At 35.8% G+C, this 17,311-nt stretch overlaps 1 protein-coding gene across 5 annotated transcripts in view; it reads right to left on the bottom strand.

Moving 5' to 3' along the window:
- POLA1 (DNA polymerase alpha 1, catalytic subunit) overlaps positions 1-17,311 on the bottom strand; it is a 606,439-nt gene that overhangs the window by 53,496 nt on the left and 535,632 nt on the right. The window contains exon 37 of one of the 5 annotated variants that reach the window (XM_058186081.1): positions 13,277-13,331. The exons of the other annotated variants lie outside the window; for them this stretch is intronic. Within the exon in view, the coding sequence (XP_058042064.1) occupies positions 13,288-13,331 (44 nt within the window). The 3' untranslated portion in view covers positions 13,277-13,287. The remainder of the gene's footprint in view (positions 1-13,276; positions 13,332-17,311) is intronic. 5 annotated transcript variants of the gene reach the window in all.

The raw sequence follows: 17,311 nt of genomic DNA, 5'->3' as shown, positions 1-17,311 counted from the left end.
GCTCAAAATATAGAAGAGGACAAAGAAAAAGAACTCCTAGGAGTGATGAAAAAGTCATGGATGGACATAATGGAGATTCAACAGTGAAAGATAGATGTAGAGGCAGACGAAATATTTAGATTAATTAAGAGTGATGTAAGGAGATGCAGGATCCCAATGGAGGAGTATGGGAGATTGGTCAAAAAAATCAATAAGAGTTGAAATACGAAAAAGGGCGAGAGATGATGGATAGAAATAGAATACTTCTTAATATAAGATTTGCTTGATTAAGAGTTAGAAAATAGAGGTAGAAATTAGAAATGGGGAAAATATTACTAGGTATGTTGCTATATAATATATTACAATCAACATGCAGATGCAACTGTTAGAAGTTGAGAGACTATTATCAGATATATCTGAATAGTACTATAATTGTTATTAGTATTGAACATAAAGTAAATTGATTATTATTATTATTTCAACTATTATCATTAATACCAGAATTATTATTTTGTAAACATAAAATGACTCAGACAATATATACTGTTCATTAAGTACTGTTCATTATGTATGTTTAATGGGAAAAAAAAGGATAAATAAAATAAAAAAAAGATTTGGGTAGCATGAATATTTGTGGTATAATAAAAGGGTTAATACAGATTTAAAAAATCACTTAGACATGCTATATGAAGAGTATGGAATACGTAGATACAAATTCAGGTTTTGCCGAAAGTGTATTTGTGGCTCTCAGCAAAAGAAATATTTTACAGATGAGAAATAATAGTTAACATACCATGAGATATAACTCTGTCAAGGGAATACAAAATCAAGTGTCACTATGGCAGAGTGACATTATTGTCAATGGTTTTCCTATTTGCAGGATCAGAAAGATTAAAAGCAGATAAAATAATTGAATATTTTAAGACTAACTTTGAAACGGAATTCTGTACAAATGATGTACTTTTAGTAAATGCTAAAATATATAAACTTTTATTGAAATTTGAAACAGAACAAATTAAAGAATGTATGATATAGTGGGCTACTTTTTTTTGGTTATAATATGCACATGAAACAATGAGAAAATATGTGGTTGAAAGGACTGAAATTCAGACTATGTTATAATCTTAAAGAGAACTTTTATAAAATGATATACTGTTGGTATATGATACCAGAAATACTGAAATGGTAAAAGAGGAAGTAAATAAGACCAGAGATTATTGTATGGGAGTAGTTAGAAAGGTTTCTCAATATCTACAACGGAGGAATGGTTCATGAAGATGATAGAACTTGCTGAGGTAGCCAAATTGACCTATTTGATTAAATAAAAGATTATCTACATTTACTGCTAACTGGGAACCTCTTATGGACTTTTTGCATAAAACAGAAAAAAATGAACATGATTTATGGTTTTGATGATTACACAGGATATTTTACAGAAAGCAGTCATGATGTAACTTTTAGAGAAAAGTAAATCTACAATTGCACTTAGAACAGCTATAAAGAAGATCAGAAACTATTTCTTTATTTTCTATTTTTCATCTCTCTCTTTTCTTGACTTTTTTTGCCCTTTAGTTTTCTTTTATTTCTTCCTTTTAATTTTTTCCTTCTTGTATTAATTTTTACTCTTGCCTTTAAAATTCTTTGATAAGTACATAAAAAAATAAAAGTTCCTTACCATTGCTTTAGACCAGATGTCAAACTTGTGTTGTCATGGCATCGTCACATGACATATCGGGACTTTTCCCCATTTACTAAACCCATGACACATCCGGCCCATGGGCTGGGAGTTTGACAGTCCTGCTTTAGGCTATATTTAGACCGGAAGTTAGACCATATCTTTTATTTTATGCACAACTGATAAAATTTTCTCTGGACTGAACTTTATATTATACTAGGGCAAACCACTTGAAGACTATATTTATCATTTGTGGACAGGGTTGAAAATATGCTGAAAAAAATATTTCAATTGCTTAAGTTCAATCAACTTAACTTTTGAACAGATGCACCATAACATTAAAAAAATCTGAGTGATCTTTTCAACTGGATTTATTTCTTGCTGGGTCTGTCCTCTAACTGATGACATTTTTAATATGGATGGGAATCAGTGGTGAAATTCAGCTGGCTCTATCCGGATCATGCGATCAGGTAGTGCTGACGGTGGGAGGCTCCGCCCAACCCCTAGACATCATCACATCCTGTTTTTGACCCTCTGCGCATGCACAGAAGGCTCTGTGCATGCGTAGAGGAGGTGCATGCGAGCATAGTGAGCGCACATGCACTCACATTTACGAACCAGTAGCGAAGGTAAGTGAATACCACCCCTGATGGGAATGGATATGACTAGATGAGTTTTCATAATTCATATTGTACTCTGTGTCAAGGTTCCAGAAAAACCTCTTCTGCATAAAAAAAAACTCAGAAGCCATTGTATTTCAGAGTTCTTTACTAGCATGAGGAAACTGGCACACAATGAGTGAAATTCCAAAACTGAACTTCCGGATTCTTTTCCCAGTTATACAAACCCCAAGAGTCCCACCCCCCTAACCCCTTTGCTGGTCACATGGTCCCACGTTCTCCCAGTTCATTCGAATATCTTCTCGCCACTCCTCCTGCAGAAGTGAACACCATCCGACCTTGACCGCTTGAAGAATGTTACCATACCCCTCAACCCCCCTTCTTCCCCTCAGGGGAAAAATGTGGCAGCGTCTGGAACCCTAAAGTCTAGTATGGTTTCCAGGCCTGACACTCTGTGCTTCTTAACTTGGGTTCTTATTTAGTTACACTTCAGAACTGCATTATTCAGTTTTATGATGTACACATCTTCCATCTCTGAAAACAGAATTATTGGCCTATATGAGTAATCTAAATTTTCAGAATTATTAATGTGTAGTATTTCTTTCTCAAAGTATTCTCTTTAATAGATCCCATTGATGCTTTTGCACAATCAGAATTATACATATGTATATAACCAGAATAATGTTCCTTTTTGCAGCAAGCAACATTATGCGAAGGTCAGTAAACAAGTACATAATAATGAAGGATGTGCATGAACTGAAAAATGTGATTTGGTGCACAAAGCAAGCATATTGTGCTTCAGTTCAACTAGACAAGTGTTGGCGAACCTTTTTCGGCACTGAGTGTGTGTGTGTGGGAGCACCAGAAACTGGAAAAGCAATTCCCCAGCGCACATGCATGGGAACGTCAGAAACCAGAAGATCAGTTCCCGAGCTTCCAGTTTCCAGCGTGCACATGCATGCCAGTCACCTGGTCTTCCAGTTTTTGGCACGCATGCATGCACGAAGACTAGCTGGCTGGTGCGCATGTGCGCACTGGAAACTCAGCTTCCTGGCATGCACATGTGCGCCAGGGAGCTGCTTGTCTGGTTTCCGGCGCTTCTGTGTGCACGAAGACCAGCTGGCCAGCACGCATATGTATGCTGGAACCCAGAAGAGCAACGGGTGACAACTGGCATGCCCAGAGAGACGGCTCTGCGTGCCACTTCTGGCACGCATGCCATAGGTTTGCCATCACAGAACTAGACCATTCTAGGCAGGTCATTATCCAGTTAAAGCAGAATCCAGACAATTTAGACTGATTTTGGATTTTGGCAAGAAAAAAAAGAAGTCGTTGGCAGGAGTATTAAGGGACAAGATGGCAAAGCTGGTGTGCCTTGCCCCTCTTTCCTCGCTCCTCCTCATGGCTTTTATGCCACAATCACTTAGAAAATCTGCTCCACCTTTCCACACATCACCATTCTTCCTTTTCCTGTCTCCCACAAGGGAATATCTTTCAGAACAAGCATGCTCTAAGTCCATATACGTGGTCTCTGAATCAGTTGATGGATGAAGAACATATAACTTCAATCTGTGAATGGAACATTACTGAACTTAAATTAAATCCAGAACTATCATAGACTATTTGTTAAATCTTTCTATCTAACTTGATGTATTATGAACAGTAACTATGTCTGTGGTTGATACATGTTTGATACATCCTGGCCTATATTATCAATGAAAAGAGATTAGTGAGTTACAAAACAAAAGACCTGAGTACTACTGTATAAGACTGCTTACTTACAAGAGCAAGTTATTTAGACTTCTGAAACCTAATTTGTAAGTTATATACCATATTTTTCAGAGTATAAGACACACCTTAGTTTTTTGGGGAGGAAAATAAGAAAAAAGCTGATTTGCAGGTGGGTTGGCCTCTCGGAATACCCCCAATCAGCTGTTCCCAGAGGTGAATTTTACCAACAGGTTCCTTGGTTGTGAGCTCTGTGCCTTGCATCTTTTTGCTTTTCTTTTCTGCCTCTGAAACTTCTGAAACTCTGTTTCAGAAAAAACTCTTTTTTGCCTCTGAAAGCCTCCAAAACAGAGCTTCAGAAAAAAAGCCTCTGAAGCTCTGTTTGGTTTTTTTTTTCTGAAGCTGTTTGGGGGCTTTTTTCCTGAAGTTTTGTTTCTGATGCTTTTTTCAGCCTCTGAAACCTCCATTTGAGAAGCTGGGCGGGGCTACATTCAGAGTATAAGACACACCCAGATTTCCACCCCTTTTTTTGGAGAAAAAGGTGCATCTTATACTTTGAAAAATATGGTATGCAGTGAAGACACAGTATGAAAATGCTAACCTGGTCTATGCTTAGAAAATACACAGAGGAACACAACAAGCAATGGAAAATAATTTCATACACTTGATGAAGGGGAATAAATATTTAATTAATAGGAATATCTATTAACATTAATAGCAATGTTGTTATTGTGGAGAAAAATAGATGTCTATATCATCTTTAGCTCCTGAAGTCAGTGCATATTTCCATATAATCCAGTGAGTTCATAGACAAATGAAATTGTGGAACTTTCATTCTACTTTATTCTTTTACTGCTGAGATTGAAAAACATTCACAAAAACAGGAATAAATAGTAAAAAAAAAACAAAAACAGTAATATATCAGTCTGCCCCCTATTGGCATTGAAAATATATTATTTGTTAAAAGTTTTCTTTAATTTTTTTTCAAAAGAAAAACTTTTTTTCTTACTTGAAATATAAATATCCATTATGTTATTTCATTTTAGAATAAGTGTTGTATAGACATTTCTATACAGGAAGGAATAAGAAGCAATAAGCTGATGAAATAACGGGTCTGACCTCATTGTAAGAAAATGAAGCATAGTTAAAATTATCTGTGACTTACTGTAATTGTTTATTCTTCTAATCTAAATCATTCTTGCTTCCACCAAACTCATGTATAATTTTATAAGTGGTTTTATGTTCATTAAACTTCTGATTTTTTCTTTTGATGATCTTATCAACTCTATCTAACTAATATTTTTTTGATCCACTTATTTTTACATATATTTGTTCCACAGTTATTCTCTTTTAATGATGAAACCACTTTGATACATTTCTTTTATGCTGCATCAGGATTCTGGTAGCACATTTTTGACTAGCACATTTTATTAAAAGGCACAAGCTTTTGTTTAATCCACTTTATGTCATCACCCGTTCATTCTTGATTCTCTCTCATTTTGTTTTACCGTTGCAGTTCTGTATTAATTCTTGTTGCATTTTTTTTGTATACAAACAATAACATACATTAATTAAATCACATTGCAAACCTTTTAAACCTTTTCCACATTATTCACATTTGAAGCCTTATATTTTTGTTCAATATTCTCACAGTATTTCTGAATTATCTTTTATCATTTTCTTTCTGGATATTAACATTATATTAGTTGGTTCAATTCCACCTTTTTGCATGTATTATTCTTATAAATCTTTTAAAAATATTATTTCTATAATTCTCTCACTTCAATTAAATCCCAAAATATTTCATGAATTTCATTTTTAATTCCACTCAGGTTGTTAAAAGTTCCTTGCTCAACTCTCTTCACTCACTTTCTTTCAAAATAAATCTGTACTTTCTGTCTCTTTTAATTTTAACTATTTCTTCCACTCTATAATCATATTCTTTCCAACAATGTATCTCTCTGTAAACATTAAATAGTATTCCTGCCTCATAATTTTTTAAAAAGAACTATTCTCTTCATTATCTAGTCTTTTTTTAATCTATTTTTATATGCATTTTATCAAGTTTAGTCTCTTTTACTTCATTCCAGCAAGCATAGTTCTTATATTTTTCTTCTGTGGTTTTTTTTAAACATAATTGTTTTAAATTCATTTCCAAGTATCTTCCACACCCTTTCCATTATTTCTAGTGGGAAAACTATGTTGGATCCAAGATGGCGCCGACGAAGGCGGCCTCGGTGAAATGCTCTCTAATTGTTTCTTTATTTCTAATTGTTCTCTGTGACTCACTACGGATTTCCTACTCACGAGACCATCTGCTAAAAATTAAGGAACATTTCTTTAAGGAGCAGCTTTCTTTGATCTCATCCCCGCCTGTCTTTACAAACACGGAGGAGATTCTAACACAGGAGGAGGCAATTCCCACGGAGCCATGGATTACTAAAAAAACCAAATGACTGAAGGTAATCAACAACTGGCAGATGACCTGAATGAGTTTTACTGCAGGTTTGAAAGGAAACTACAGCCACCTATCTCCACAACCCCCGTCTCAGACACACCAACAACAGTCAAGCCTCCTAAAACTGACCCCATTTCATTGGGTTCACAACCCCTATTGATCACAGAAAAGGAAGTGCAGGACTTATTTCACAGACAAAAGCCAGGAAAAGCTCCAGGCCCAGACAAGATAACTCCTTCTTGCTTAAAAGTCTATGCTGACCAATTGGCCCCCATCTTCACCCATATTTTCAATAAATCACTAGAGATGTGTTATGTTCCTTCTTGCTTCAAACGCTCCACCATCATCCCAGTGCCGAAGAAGCCCACCATCAAGGAACTGAATGACTACAGACCAGTTGCTTTAACATCTGTAGTCATGAAAACCTTTGAAAGGCTAGTGCTTTCCTACTTGAAAACCATCACCGATCCGCTGTTAGACCCCTTGCAATTTGCATATCGAGCAAATAGATCAACAGATGATGCTGTTAATATGGCTCTGCACTACATCCTACAACATCTTGAGTCTCTAAAGACCTATGCAAGGGTCCTTTTTGTAGACTTTAGTTCAGCATTCAATACCATCATTCCAGACATTCTTCTAACTAAGCTAAACCAGCTACAGGTACCGGAACAGACTTGTAAGTGGCTCACAAGCTTCCTAACAAACAGGAAGCAGCAGGTGAAGCTAAGCAAGATCACATCAAATACCTGTACAATTAGCACAGGGGCCCCCCAAGGCTGTGTGCTCTCCCCACTTCTCTTCTCTCTGTATACCAATGACTGCATCTCCAATGATCCATCTGTTAAGCTACTGAAGTTCGCAGATGACACAACAGTGATTGGTCTCATTCGAGACAATGACGAATCCGCATATAGACGAGAGGTCGAACGACTAGCCTTGTGGTGCAACCAAAACAATCTGAACTGAACATACTCAAAACCGTAGAAATGGTGGTAGACTTTAGGAGAAACCCTTCCATACTTCCACCTCTCACAACACAGTATCAACGGTAGAAACCTTCAAATTTCTAGGTTCTATCATATCGCAAGATCTAAAATGGACAGCTAACATCAAAAACATCATTTAAAAAGGACAACAAAGAATGTTCTTTCTGCGCCAACTCAGTAAGCTCAAATTGCCCAAGGAGCTGCTGATTCAGTTCTACAGAGGAATTATTGAGTCTGTCATTTGCACCTCTATAACTGTCTGGTTTTTCTTGTTGCAACCCAACAAGAAAAACACAGACTTCAGAGGATAATTAGAACTGCAGAAAAAATAACTGCTACCAACCTGCCTTCCATTGAGGACCTGTATACTGCACGAATCAAGAAGAGGGCCGTGAAAATATTTACAGACTCCTCGCATCCTGGACATAAACTGTTTCAACTCCTACCCTCAAAATGATGCTATAGAGCACTGCACACCAGAACAACTAGACACCAGAACAGTTTTTTCCCGAAGGCCATCACTCTGCTAAACAAATAATTCCATCAACACTGTCAAACTATTTACTGAATCTGCACTACTATTAATCTTCTCATAGTTCCCATCACCAATCTCTTTCCACTTATGACTGTATGACTATAACTTGTTGCTGGCAATCCTTATGATTTATATTGATATACTGATCATCAATTGTGTTGTAAATGTTGTACCTTGATGAATGTATCTTTTCTTTTATGTACACTGAAAGCATATGCACCAAGACAAATTCCTTGTGTGTCCAATCACACTTGGCCAATAAAAAATTCTATTCTATTCTAAAATACTTTTATACAGGATTTGTACATCTTTTTCTTCTATAGCCATTTTTTTCGTGATCTATTCTCGATGCTACCAAAAATTGGTCTGCCCCATAATTATAAATTCTCATCTTCATTTTCATTAATTTTTTCAATATTTTTACTAGTCAAATCAACAATTTTAGATTTACATTTATTTACATATTTTCCTTCACGTGTACATATGAATTGATATATTAAACCATATAGTAGAAACAAACAGAACTTTTTCCTAAGGCGATGCTTACCAAACAATGACCATTCTCATTTATTTAGGCCTCTGAATGTACCAATGACATTTTCTATATTATCTCCTCTCATTCCCACATTTCCATTCCTTTCAAATTGCAGAATATTTTTTCCCATGATCACATTCATTCAGAATTTGCAAATTTCATCCATAAACAGACTTGATTATTTCATTGTTAGTATTCACTGGGATGTAAGTCCACCAATCTATAGTTTCCTACAGACCTACCCCAGAGTAAACTAGATTACATTGATTCAGATTTTACACTTAGCTCTTTCATTCATAATTAACATTTTCACTTTTCTGCATGTATTCATCAATTCCACCCCACAAAATTAGATTATCTTTATTCAGGTCTCATATCCTTCTCGTTTCTCTTAGTTTCATGGATGACAATTCATCTATTTTTATTTATTCTTTAACTATGCTTTTTATTATTTCCTCTTGCATTCTAAGCTGCAGTCTTCTACGTGCTTTGGTCTACCAGACTGTTCCCAAAGATATTGACCTCAGTTGCCTTCTGGCTTTAGTCAGTTCAGACTTTCATTTTTTTTAGTATGTTAGAAAAGGCATTGGCTAGGTTATCAGTTTTAGGCCTACTAATGCAACATATACCTTTCTCTGCTAACAGTGCTTTGTGTACCACATGTAAAGGACAAAAACCAACATTTTGCACGTTCTTCTTGCTTTATTACACTGTATTATAATTTATTAAATCAATTGAAATATGCTTCCTCTGTATACAGTAATTTACCTAATTTGTGTATAATTATTTTATCTTCCATCTAAAAAGCAAGCTAGTACCAACACTTGCCATCTGTAGCTTCTATTTGCTTTACAAGTAGTAAAGCAAATATCCTATTCCCAGGAATGCCAGTAGAAAGAAAGAGAAGTGGTATTGAAGGGTAAGAGAACAAGAGAGCAAATAAATTCCATTTGTGCCATTAAAAAAACCAAGAAAAGTAAACCCAGTTATTGACAACTGAAGATAAAGAAAATAGTAATCTTGTTACAGAAACCAAAGAATTATGCTCTTTCATCCACACACTTTCTCTTTTGCTCTCACACTGTACAAACTCTAGCACTCTAGCAGCAACTTACTCTCCTGCTATTTCCAGCACTTTAACGAAATTTTTCAACATTTGTTTGACACATTTTTTCAACACTAAGGTGGAGACAATAAGTAAACAGGTACTGAACAGCTATTTAGAGAGCTGGTCAGTCACTGTAATAATAAAGAAAAAAGAAAAAAATATAAATAAAAAGCGTTCTACAGAACAGAACATCTATCCTATGTACTGTAGCTACCGTCAACACATGACCTCTGACAAACAGTTTTCAGAGTAATTTTAATGCTACTCTGGATTTAACTTGACTAACTGGTAGCAATTGAGCACATCTTTTTTTGTGGCAGCAGTTATCTAAAATGCTACAATAACAGCATCAAAAGTAGAATGGTGGAAGATTGGTTTTCCATTGTGCTGCTGAACTGGCATAATGCCCACTTTAAAAGCAATTCGCTGTTCATCACTGAAATCTGGCAGACACGACACTAAATGCCTCGAGGAGAAAAAAGCATGTCTTGAGAATGGAGAACCACTCCAACTACCAACTTGGGGGGGGGGGGGGAGGAGGTGAGATGGGTAAGAAAAGAGATAAAATTAAGTAAGAAGAGAAAATTATCAAATAGAAAGTTTAGCATTACATGTGGACTCAACTGGCTCTACTTAATTTGACTAAAGGTTTTATCATAGGCTTGTATTAGTAATGGCAGAACTAAACAAAAATAAATATATATTTTGGGCTGGCTATTGTTCTAATGAAGTGAAATCTTACTATTTATTTATTTATTTATTTTTCGCATTTTTATACCGCCCTATCTCCCTAGGGACTCAGGGCGGTTTACAGCCAGAATAAAACATATATATAAATACAGGATAAAACAACAATTAAAAAACTTATTAAATAAGGCTGAATATTTAAAATAGAAATACAAATAATAAAACCCCATTAAAACCAAATTCAAAATTTAAAAATTCTAGTCCAGTCTTGCGCAAATAAATAGATGTGTCTTAAGCTCGCGGCGGAAGGTTCGAAGGTCAGGAAGTTGGCGAAGTCCTGGGGGAAGTTACTGAGTTACATCAATCATTTTCTTTTTTTTTTAATTGAAAAAGTTTTACAAATTTCCCCCCATACATCCCCCCCTCCCCACAACCCTAACCCTTCCCCTCCCTCCTCCCTCCTTCCCCCATTTACATCAATCATTTTCAGATGCAACTCCTTAGTTTTATTTACAACCAAAAGTAATGAATAAATATATGATAATAGAACTTTTCTTTTTTCATGGACATATAAAATCCCTTCTCCGCCGACGTCTAAATACAGGTAATGATTTAGGAAGCTTTCTTTTTACTGTCAATAAATAATTCTATTCCCATTTTCATGTAAAAAAAAAGGCTATACATATGAAAATTAAAATTAAAATTCTGATTATAGTGTAGTATGACAACACCTGTATTTATAATTTTACTGTCAACTAGCTCTTAGTGTTTAACAATAGTTTGAAGCAGAAAAGTAATTAGAAATTGCTTGCAACATGCCAGATGACTACACTGGGTGCTTTGCTATGCTTGGGCAAAATTTGGTTGGATGATAAAACTGATAACATTTATAAAAAATCCTACATTAAAAGTTAATCAGAAACCAGGAATATTGTTTATTATTTCTTTTATTATAATATTTATATACTTTATATGTGAAAATGAGTCATTCCTTTGATTTTTAATCTTAGTCAATACTAGATGAAAATATATATAGATGGATGTCCACTGCAATGAGTGGTGTTGTGACCCAGGCCCAAGTAGGTAGTAGGAAACTCAGTCAGTGTAAAAACAAACAATCTTTATTATAACAGCTGAGAATTAACTTATTTTCAGCGTAATTCAACTAAACTAAAGCGAATTCCTCCCAACTCAATTCCTCAGTCCTCTCACCAACCTTGGTCCAATTAGGCAAACTGCCAAAGGCTTTTCTTGGCAAAAGTTCAGAAGACATCGATACAAATGCAACAAGATAAAGCTATCAATGTTGTTTTCTGGTAAAGAGCCCAAATGCCATTGCTGGTCTTTTAAGCCTTATGGGAGGTGCCAGTCATCTCTTGGCCCTACTCCCAAGTCGTCCTCTTTGCTTGAGCTGCTCTTGCCTTCTGGCAGCTCTTCTCATGCATGCATTAGGAACAGGCTCCTCCTATTCCTCTGCCTCACTACTGTCAGCCTCTGGAGGCTCTGGAGTCTGCACCTCACTCCCCGATGGCCCTGGCCCCACCTCTGCCTCTGACGCAGAACCCTCATCCAGGCCTTCCCCAGCCTCCAGGAGTGGCCCATGTTCTTCCTCAGCCTCATCACTGTCTGAATTTGTTGCCAGCTCCGCAGGCTGCTGGAGGACCACAACAACTGGGAACTCCATAACAGCACATCTGCGGTACAGCTATTATGAATGCCCCAAGAATTAAACAATGGAAGGTTCCACATACATGATCCAATGGCTTTTTATGAGCATATGTACACTCAAACTTCTCTATTCACTTGATGGAAGAAAGCCCAAACTTACAATATAAGGGTAAAATGCTACAGATAAAATTTGAAGCTGTTACAAAAGAGTTTCTATACCAATAAATAAATAAATATATTTTATTTATTTATTCATTCATTCATTTTATTTATTTATGATGGGGATAATATATTTGTCAAAAAAGACTACATATTATAGCTATTATACAGATTAGGTCCTATTTTTAGTATGTATGTTGGGGCATATATTCTTAAAAGAATGGCTACATATAGTCAAAGGTTAACCATGATAATTTAAACATGACAATTCCATTAGAACCTTATGATGAAAATTAAAATTGTCATCTTCAATTTTTCAGAACTTCTAATTTCTAGTAGAACTTGTTTCAGACTATAAATAAAAAGCCCATCTTTGTCATTATTATAAAGATGAAAAATAAACTAAAGGAAGGCACAGAATGAAGAAAAACAGAATGACAGTGAAGTTTTAGTTTATACTAGGTATGACAATACATGCAAACTGTCAAAACTAAGGAATGAAAAAAGCTGTTATCAAGCAAGTGTCAAGAGAGTCTTCTGAGATTTAGAAATCTTGTGTTTATTGTAACCAGTCTACATTACACAAAGTGAAATATCCCTCTCCTTAAATGCTGTTAAATATCATGAAAAAGAAACGTCTTCCTTTATTATTTACTTTTTTCTTTTTGTAGTTCTGTACTTGACAGAACAGGTTCTGTCTTTCTTTTTAAAAAAATTGCATGGTCAATGTTCAGTGGAAAACACTAGGCTATATCAAGCATTACCTCATTTTCAGCAACTGTCAATTTTATACTGCTAACTTCTTGTTAATTATCAAAGAATGGAAAAGTAACATAATGTGGAATCAGGAAAGAATTTACAGATTTACCAAATAATTCAGAAGAGTACTATGGAAAAGATAGGTTTTTTAACATCTTGTGTTCAACAACATCCATCAATGAAAGGTTTTTGAATCAGTAGAGTATGCAGTGTCACATTGCCATCATGTGATGTTTCGCAATGTTTTTCCCTTTGCGGTGCTGGGGTGGGTGTGGCCTGCATATGACGCATCTGGTTGCCAGTTTGACACCCCTGCAATAGAGGCTTTAGTGATGTAGATATTTTTGTTAGTTTCTTTTCCATATGAAATACTTACCCTATTCTGCTTCAGGAACTGGGAATCACTGGAATAGAGTAGAAGAGGTATGGAACTGAAAAGACATTGGAAATGTCCAAAAATAATAACCTCCATTGCATTAACGAGCTTCTTATGAGATACATTAAGACATATAATTTGTTACCTGTTTTTTAAGAAAGAGAGCTTGTATAGTAAATGAAAAAGTCTATTTTGACTGAAACCAAAAAAAGATTTAAAGTATAGAATAAATAATTAATACTAAAAAGTGACAGGTACTGAAAACGCAGTTAAACCACCATTTTACAGGGCAGTTGGAGGAGGGGACGTCAGTTAAATTGGAATGTCTATTAAATTCAAATTTAGATAATGTACATACAGTTTATGTATTTTTTGATCAATTTACTAAATGTACATAAATGCCCCAACCATCTGAAACAGATTTTCAGAATTATATGGAATGTGGTTGAACAAAGCAAAACTGTCTCTCATCAGTAGAAATACTTAGCTGGATCAAAAGCTTTATATGAAGGGAAGGAATCTGTTGTTTGGGGAAAGGAAATGTTTGAACCCAAATATTATATTTATTATAAATAAATATACTTTTTACTCTTTTGGTCTAATGGGCTAATCCAACTATTCTTTTGGTACTTAATAGTTCCATACAGATATAATAACGCATCCCTCCTTAGCAGAATATAGTGTAATGATTAACTAGTCTTATAACCCAAAAATTTTATGTAATTACAATCTATTATAAAAATGTAAGGCTGTGTAAAATGAATGGAAGTTGGCCTGTGGCATAAAGCTCTGTTCTTTATGAGTCACATTATAATTACATTCACAGATCCATGTTTCAAAGGCTTGCGAGCAAAGACATGCCAATCTTTAACAGTAATCAACATAGGATCCTACAGCTTGGAAAAAGTATGTCGTTATAGTAGAAATTTGTCACAATGAAATTCCCTACCATTAATATGAAGATGTCATTTCATTAGCTGTGGAATATAGAGTAATACTGATAAATCTACCAGTCCTATTTTGTTGCACATGAAAATTTAATATCAGAACATTCTTAAATTGAGTTAGCATTATCAGGAGAAAAATATGCTCTATTTCCTGTTATTTATGAAGCTCTAGCCTTTTCTTTCTAACCAATTACATTCCCTATCATTTTCAAAATATATAAACTATTTCCAATCAATAGATTTCTTTATTATAGTGTACAGCATAGTTGTTACTGACTCTTTTCTATATTGAATCCTTGATTGGACAAGCATTCTGAATATAACATGGACAGTGATTGCACATGTAAAGCAAATTAAAGCTGCCAGTCTCATTCTTAAAGATATTCTTTATACATCTAAAATACTGGAGTGAAATATTCAGAGCATACTTGATTGGAAAAAATTAGAAAGGAAAAGGAAAATTAGAAGAAAAGTTCATTGCAAACAGGAAAGACTTTAATTTTCTTTTAAGTTTATCTAGCATTGACATTTTAATACTCCTCCTCTAATACTCCCATTTTAATTGACCACTTTTTCCTCCTTTTTTGTACACTATTTTTTGTTGTTGTTAAGATTGAATGTATGTTTTGTTTCATTTTGTTTGTTTTACTGTATTGTATCTTATTTTTTATGATAAAACAATAAATTTAAGAAACGAAGACATTTTAATACTCTTCTTAGAGAGAAAAAATACTAAAAATATTAAATCATCTCTCTCCCCAGATTTATATTTAAAAGGCTCTCCAAAATGATAATAATTGGCAAATAATGCAAACATAATTCTCCAATAACCAAGTTTCCCATTGTAATAATAATGTTTATTCTTCACAGGATGAAACTGCTTGAATTAAAGTAAAAATTAATTTCACAAATATATATTTGTTATATATATATATCCAAATCCATATTACACAAATATATATTTGATATATATATATATCCAAATCCATATTAAATGCACATGTTTATTTATCATAAGTAACTCTATTTATCATAAGTAACTCTATGAAAAAAGTCTAGCTTTGCTGAATGTGATTTAATAATGGCAAAGACTGGACTCCAATCTGAAACCACACTGAATAATTTCCAAAAAAAGAACAGTTAAGCAACATCCAACAGATATGAACATCTGCTTCAACAACACACAGGAAAGCAAAAGATGTAAATAAGAATGTTCAAAACCTCACCTCCTCTGTTCCATCTGTGAAGGAGGCTGAGTGCTGTCCATGACACTCAAGTAAACACGGGAAAAGACCCGAACGTGCATGACCTACATACATACATATGTGTGTGTGTGTGTGTGTGTGTGTGTGTAGGTCTTGGCATTTTCAGGTTTTTCCCGTATAAGGTTGAGAGTATCTTGGCGACATTTCGATGAGGTCTCACTCATCATCTTCAGGCTGGTGTCTTCGGCTTCATGCTTCTCGAGCCGAAGACACCAGCCTGAAGCCGAAGACACCAGCCTCGAAGCCGAAGACACCAGCCTGAAGATGATGAGACCTCGTCGAAACGTCGCCAAGATACTCTCAACCGTTTACTTGTTCTCTCCCTTGGATTTTAGTGGGGGTTTTTAGAAAACGGCACAGCCCTCCTCCCATATATAAAAGGCACCACAGACAGAATCAGCAAGATCCTCCACAAACACAACATCAAGACAGCATTCTGCACAAACTGAAAAATATCCACCATCCTAAGAAACCCCAAAGACAAAATTGAGTTAGAAAATCCCATGCACCGCCTGCCCCACCACATACATTAGACAAACCAACAGAAGAATAAGTGCACGCATTGAAGAACACAAGAATTCAGTCAAAAAAGAAGAACCAACTTCTTCCCTGGTCCAACACCTTAAAGGACACGATATCGACTTTAAAAAGACCAGAACTATCGCCAAAACTGAACACTTTAACAACAGACTAATCAGAGAAGCCATCGAGATAGAAAAACGCCCATACAGCATGAACAAACAAGATGACACCTCCCGCCTACCAGCCATTTGGAAACCCGCCCTTATTGACAAACGAGTCCCTAACACGAGGAATGACACCAGACCCACACTCACGAGGTCCACACAGGATGTCACCACCACACATCCACCCAGAAAGCAGACCCAAACCCACACTGATCATGAAGCACCACCAAGGACCAGAAGCCAGACCGCAGCTGCAACATTAGCCATTTCAAACCCCTCCAATCCATACATGCAGCAGACTGACACCCACTATGAAGATGTAGCACGGCCACGACCACGAAGCCAAACAACAGCAATGCAGCTCACCAGCTCAAATCCCAATGCAACTCAGACTAATCTGTGCACAACCAAGCCCCCACCCAAACAGGACACACCCCCAGCCAATCAGAGCACACAAAAAAAACCCCATCCAATCAGAGCACAGTCAAGCTCCCACCCAATCAGTTCAAACCCCCACTAACAGTTAAAAAGGAAGAAACAGCTGCAATCACACATTGCTCCCAGAACACGAAGCTGAAGCCTGAAGATGACGAATGAGACTTCGTCGAAACGTCGCCAAGACACTTCCAATTTTATGCGGGAGAAAACCCAAATAACCAAAGACCTACATACAAACACCCGCAAAAACCTCAGAAAACATATATATATATGAAAAATAAGAAGAAGAGATAGAGAAATGAGAAGATTCTAGATTTGAGAACATTCATAGAAGCCAGAAGTAAGAAATATGAACCCATAATACCAATAACTAGATTTTTCTTTAAAAATGCTTTCATAATATTACAACATACACTATTTGTCAACGTTCCAGAAAACCCCTCCTGCAGAAAAGACTCCGAAACCAGCATCTTTCAAAGTTCTTTTACTAGCATAGGTAACCTGGCACAGTTGGATGAAAACCGAAACTGGGGTTTCCAGTTCATCCCTCAGTAATACAAACCCCAAAATCTCCACCCTCATTACCCTACTGCCGGTCACATTCTCCAATCCCCAACCGTCCCATGTCAAAGCATCACTCCAGCCACTCCTTTCCCAGATGCGAACCCAGCCTGACCTTGATCAGCAGGAAAAATATGT

This window comes from Ahaetulla prasina, chromosome 5, assembly GCF_028640845.1.
Source record: "Ahaetulla prasina isolate Xishuangbanna chromosome 5, ASM2864084v1, whole genome shotgun sequence".
Taxonomy (NCBI): domain Eukaryota; kingdom Metazoa; phylum Chordata; class Lepidosauria; order Squamata; family Colubridae; genus Ahaetulla; species Ahaetulla prasina.
The sequence above is the reverse complement of the archived record's forward strand: the minus strand, read 5'-3'. Positions and strand labels throughout refer to the sequence as shown.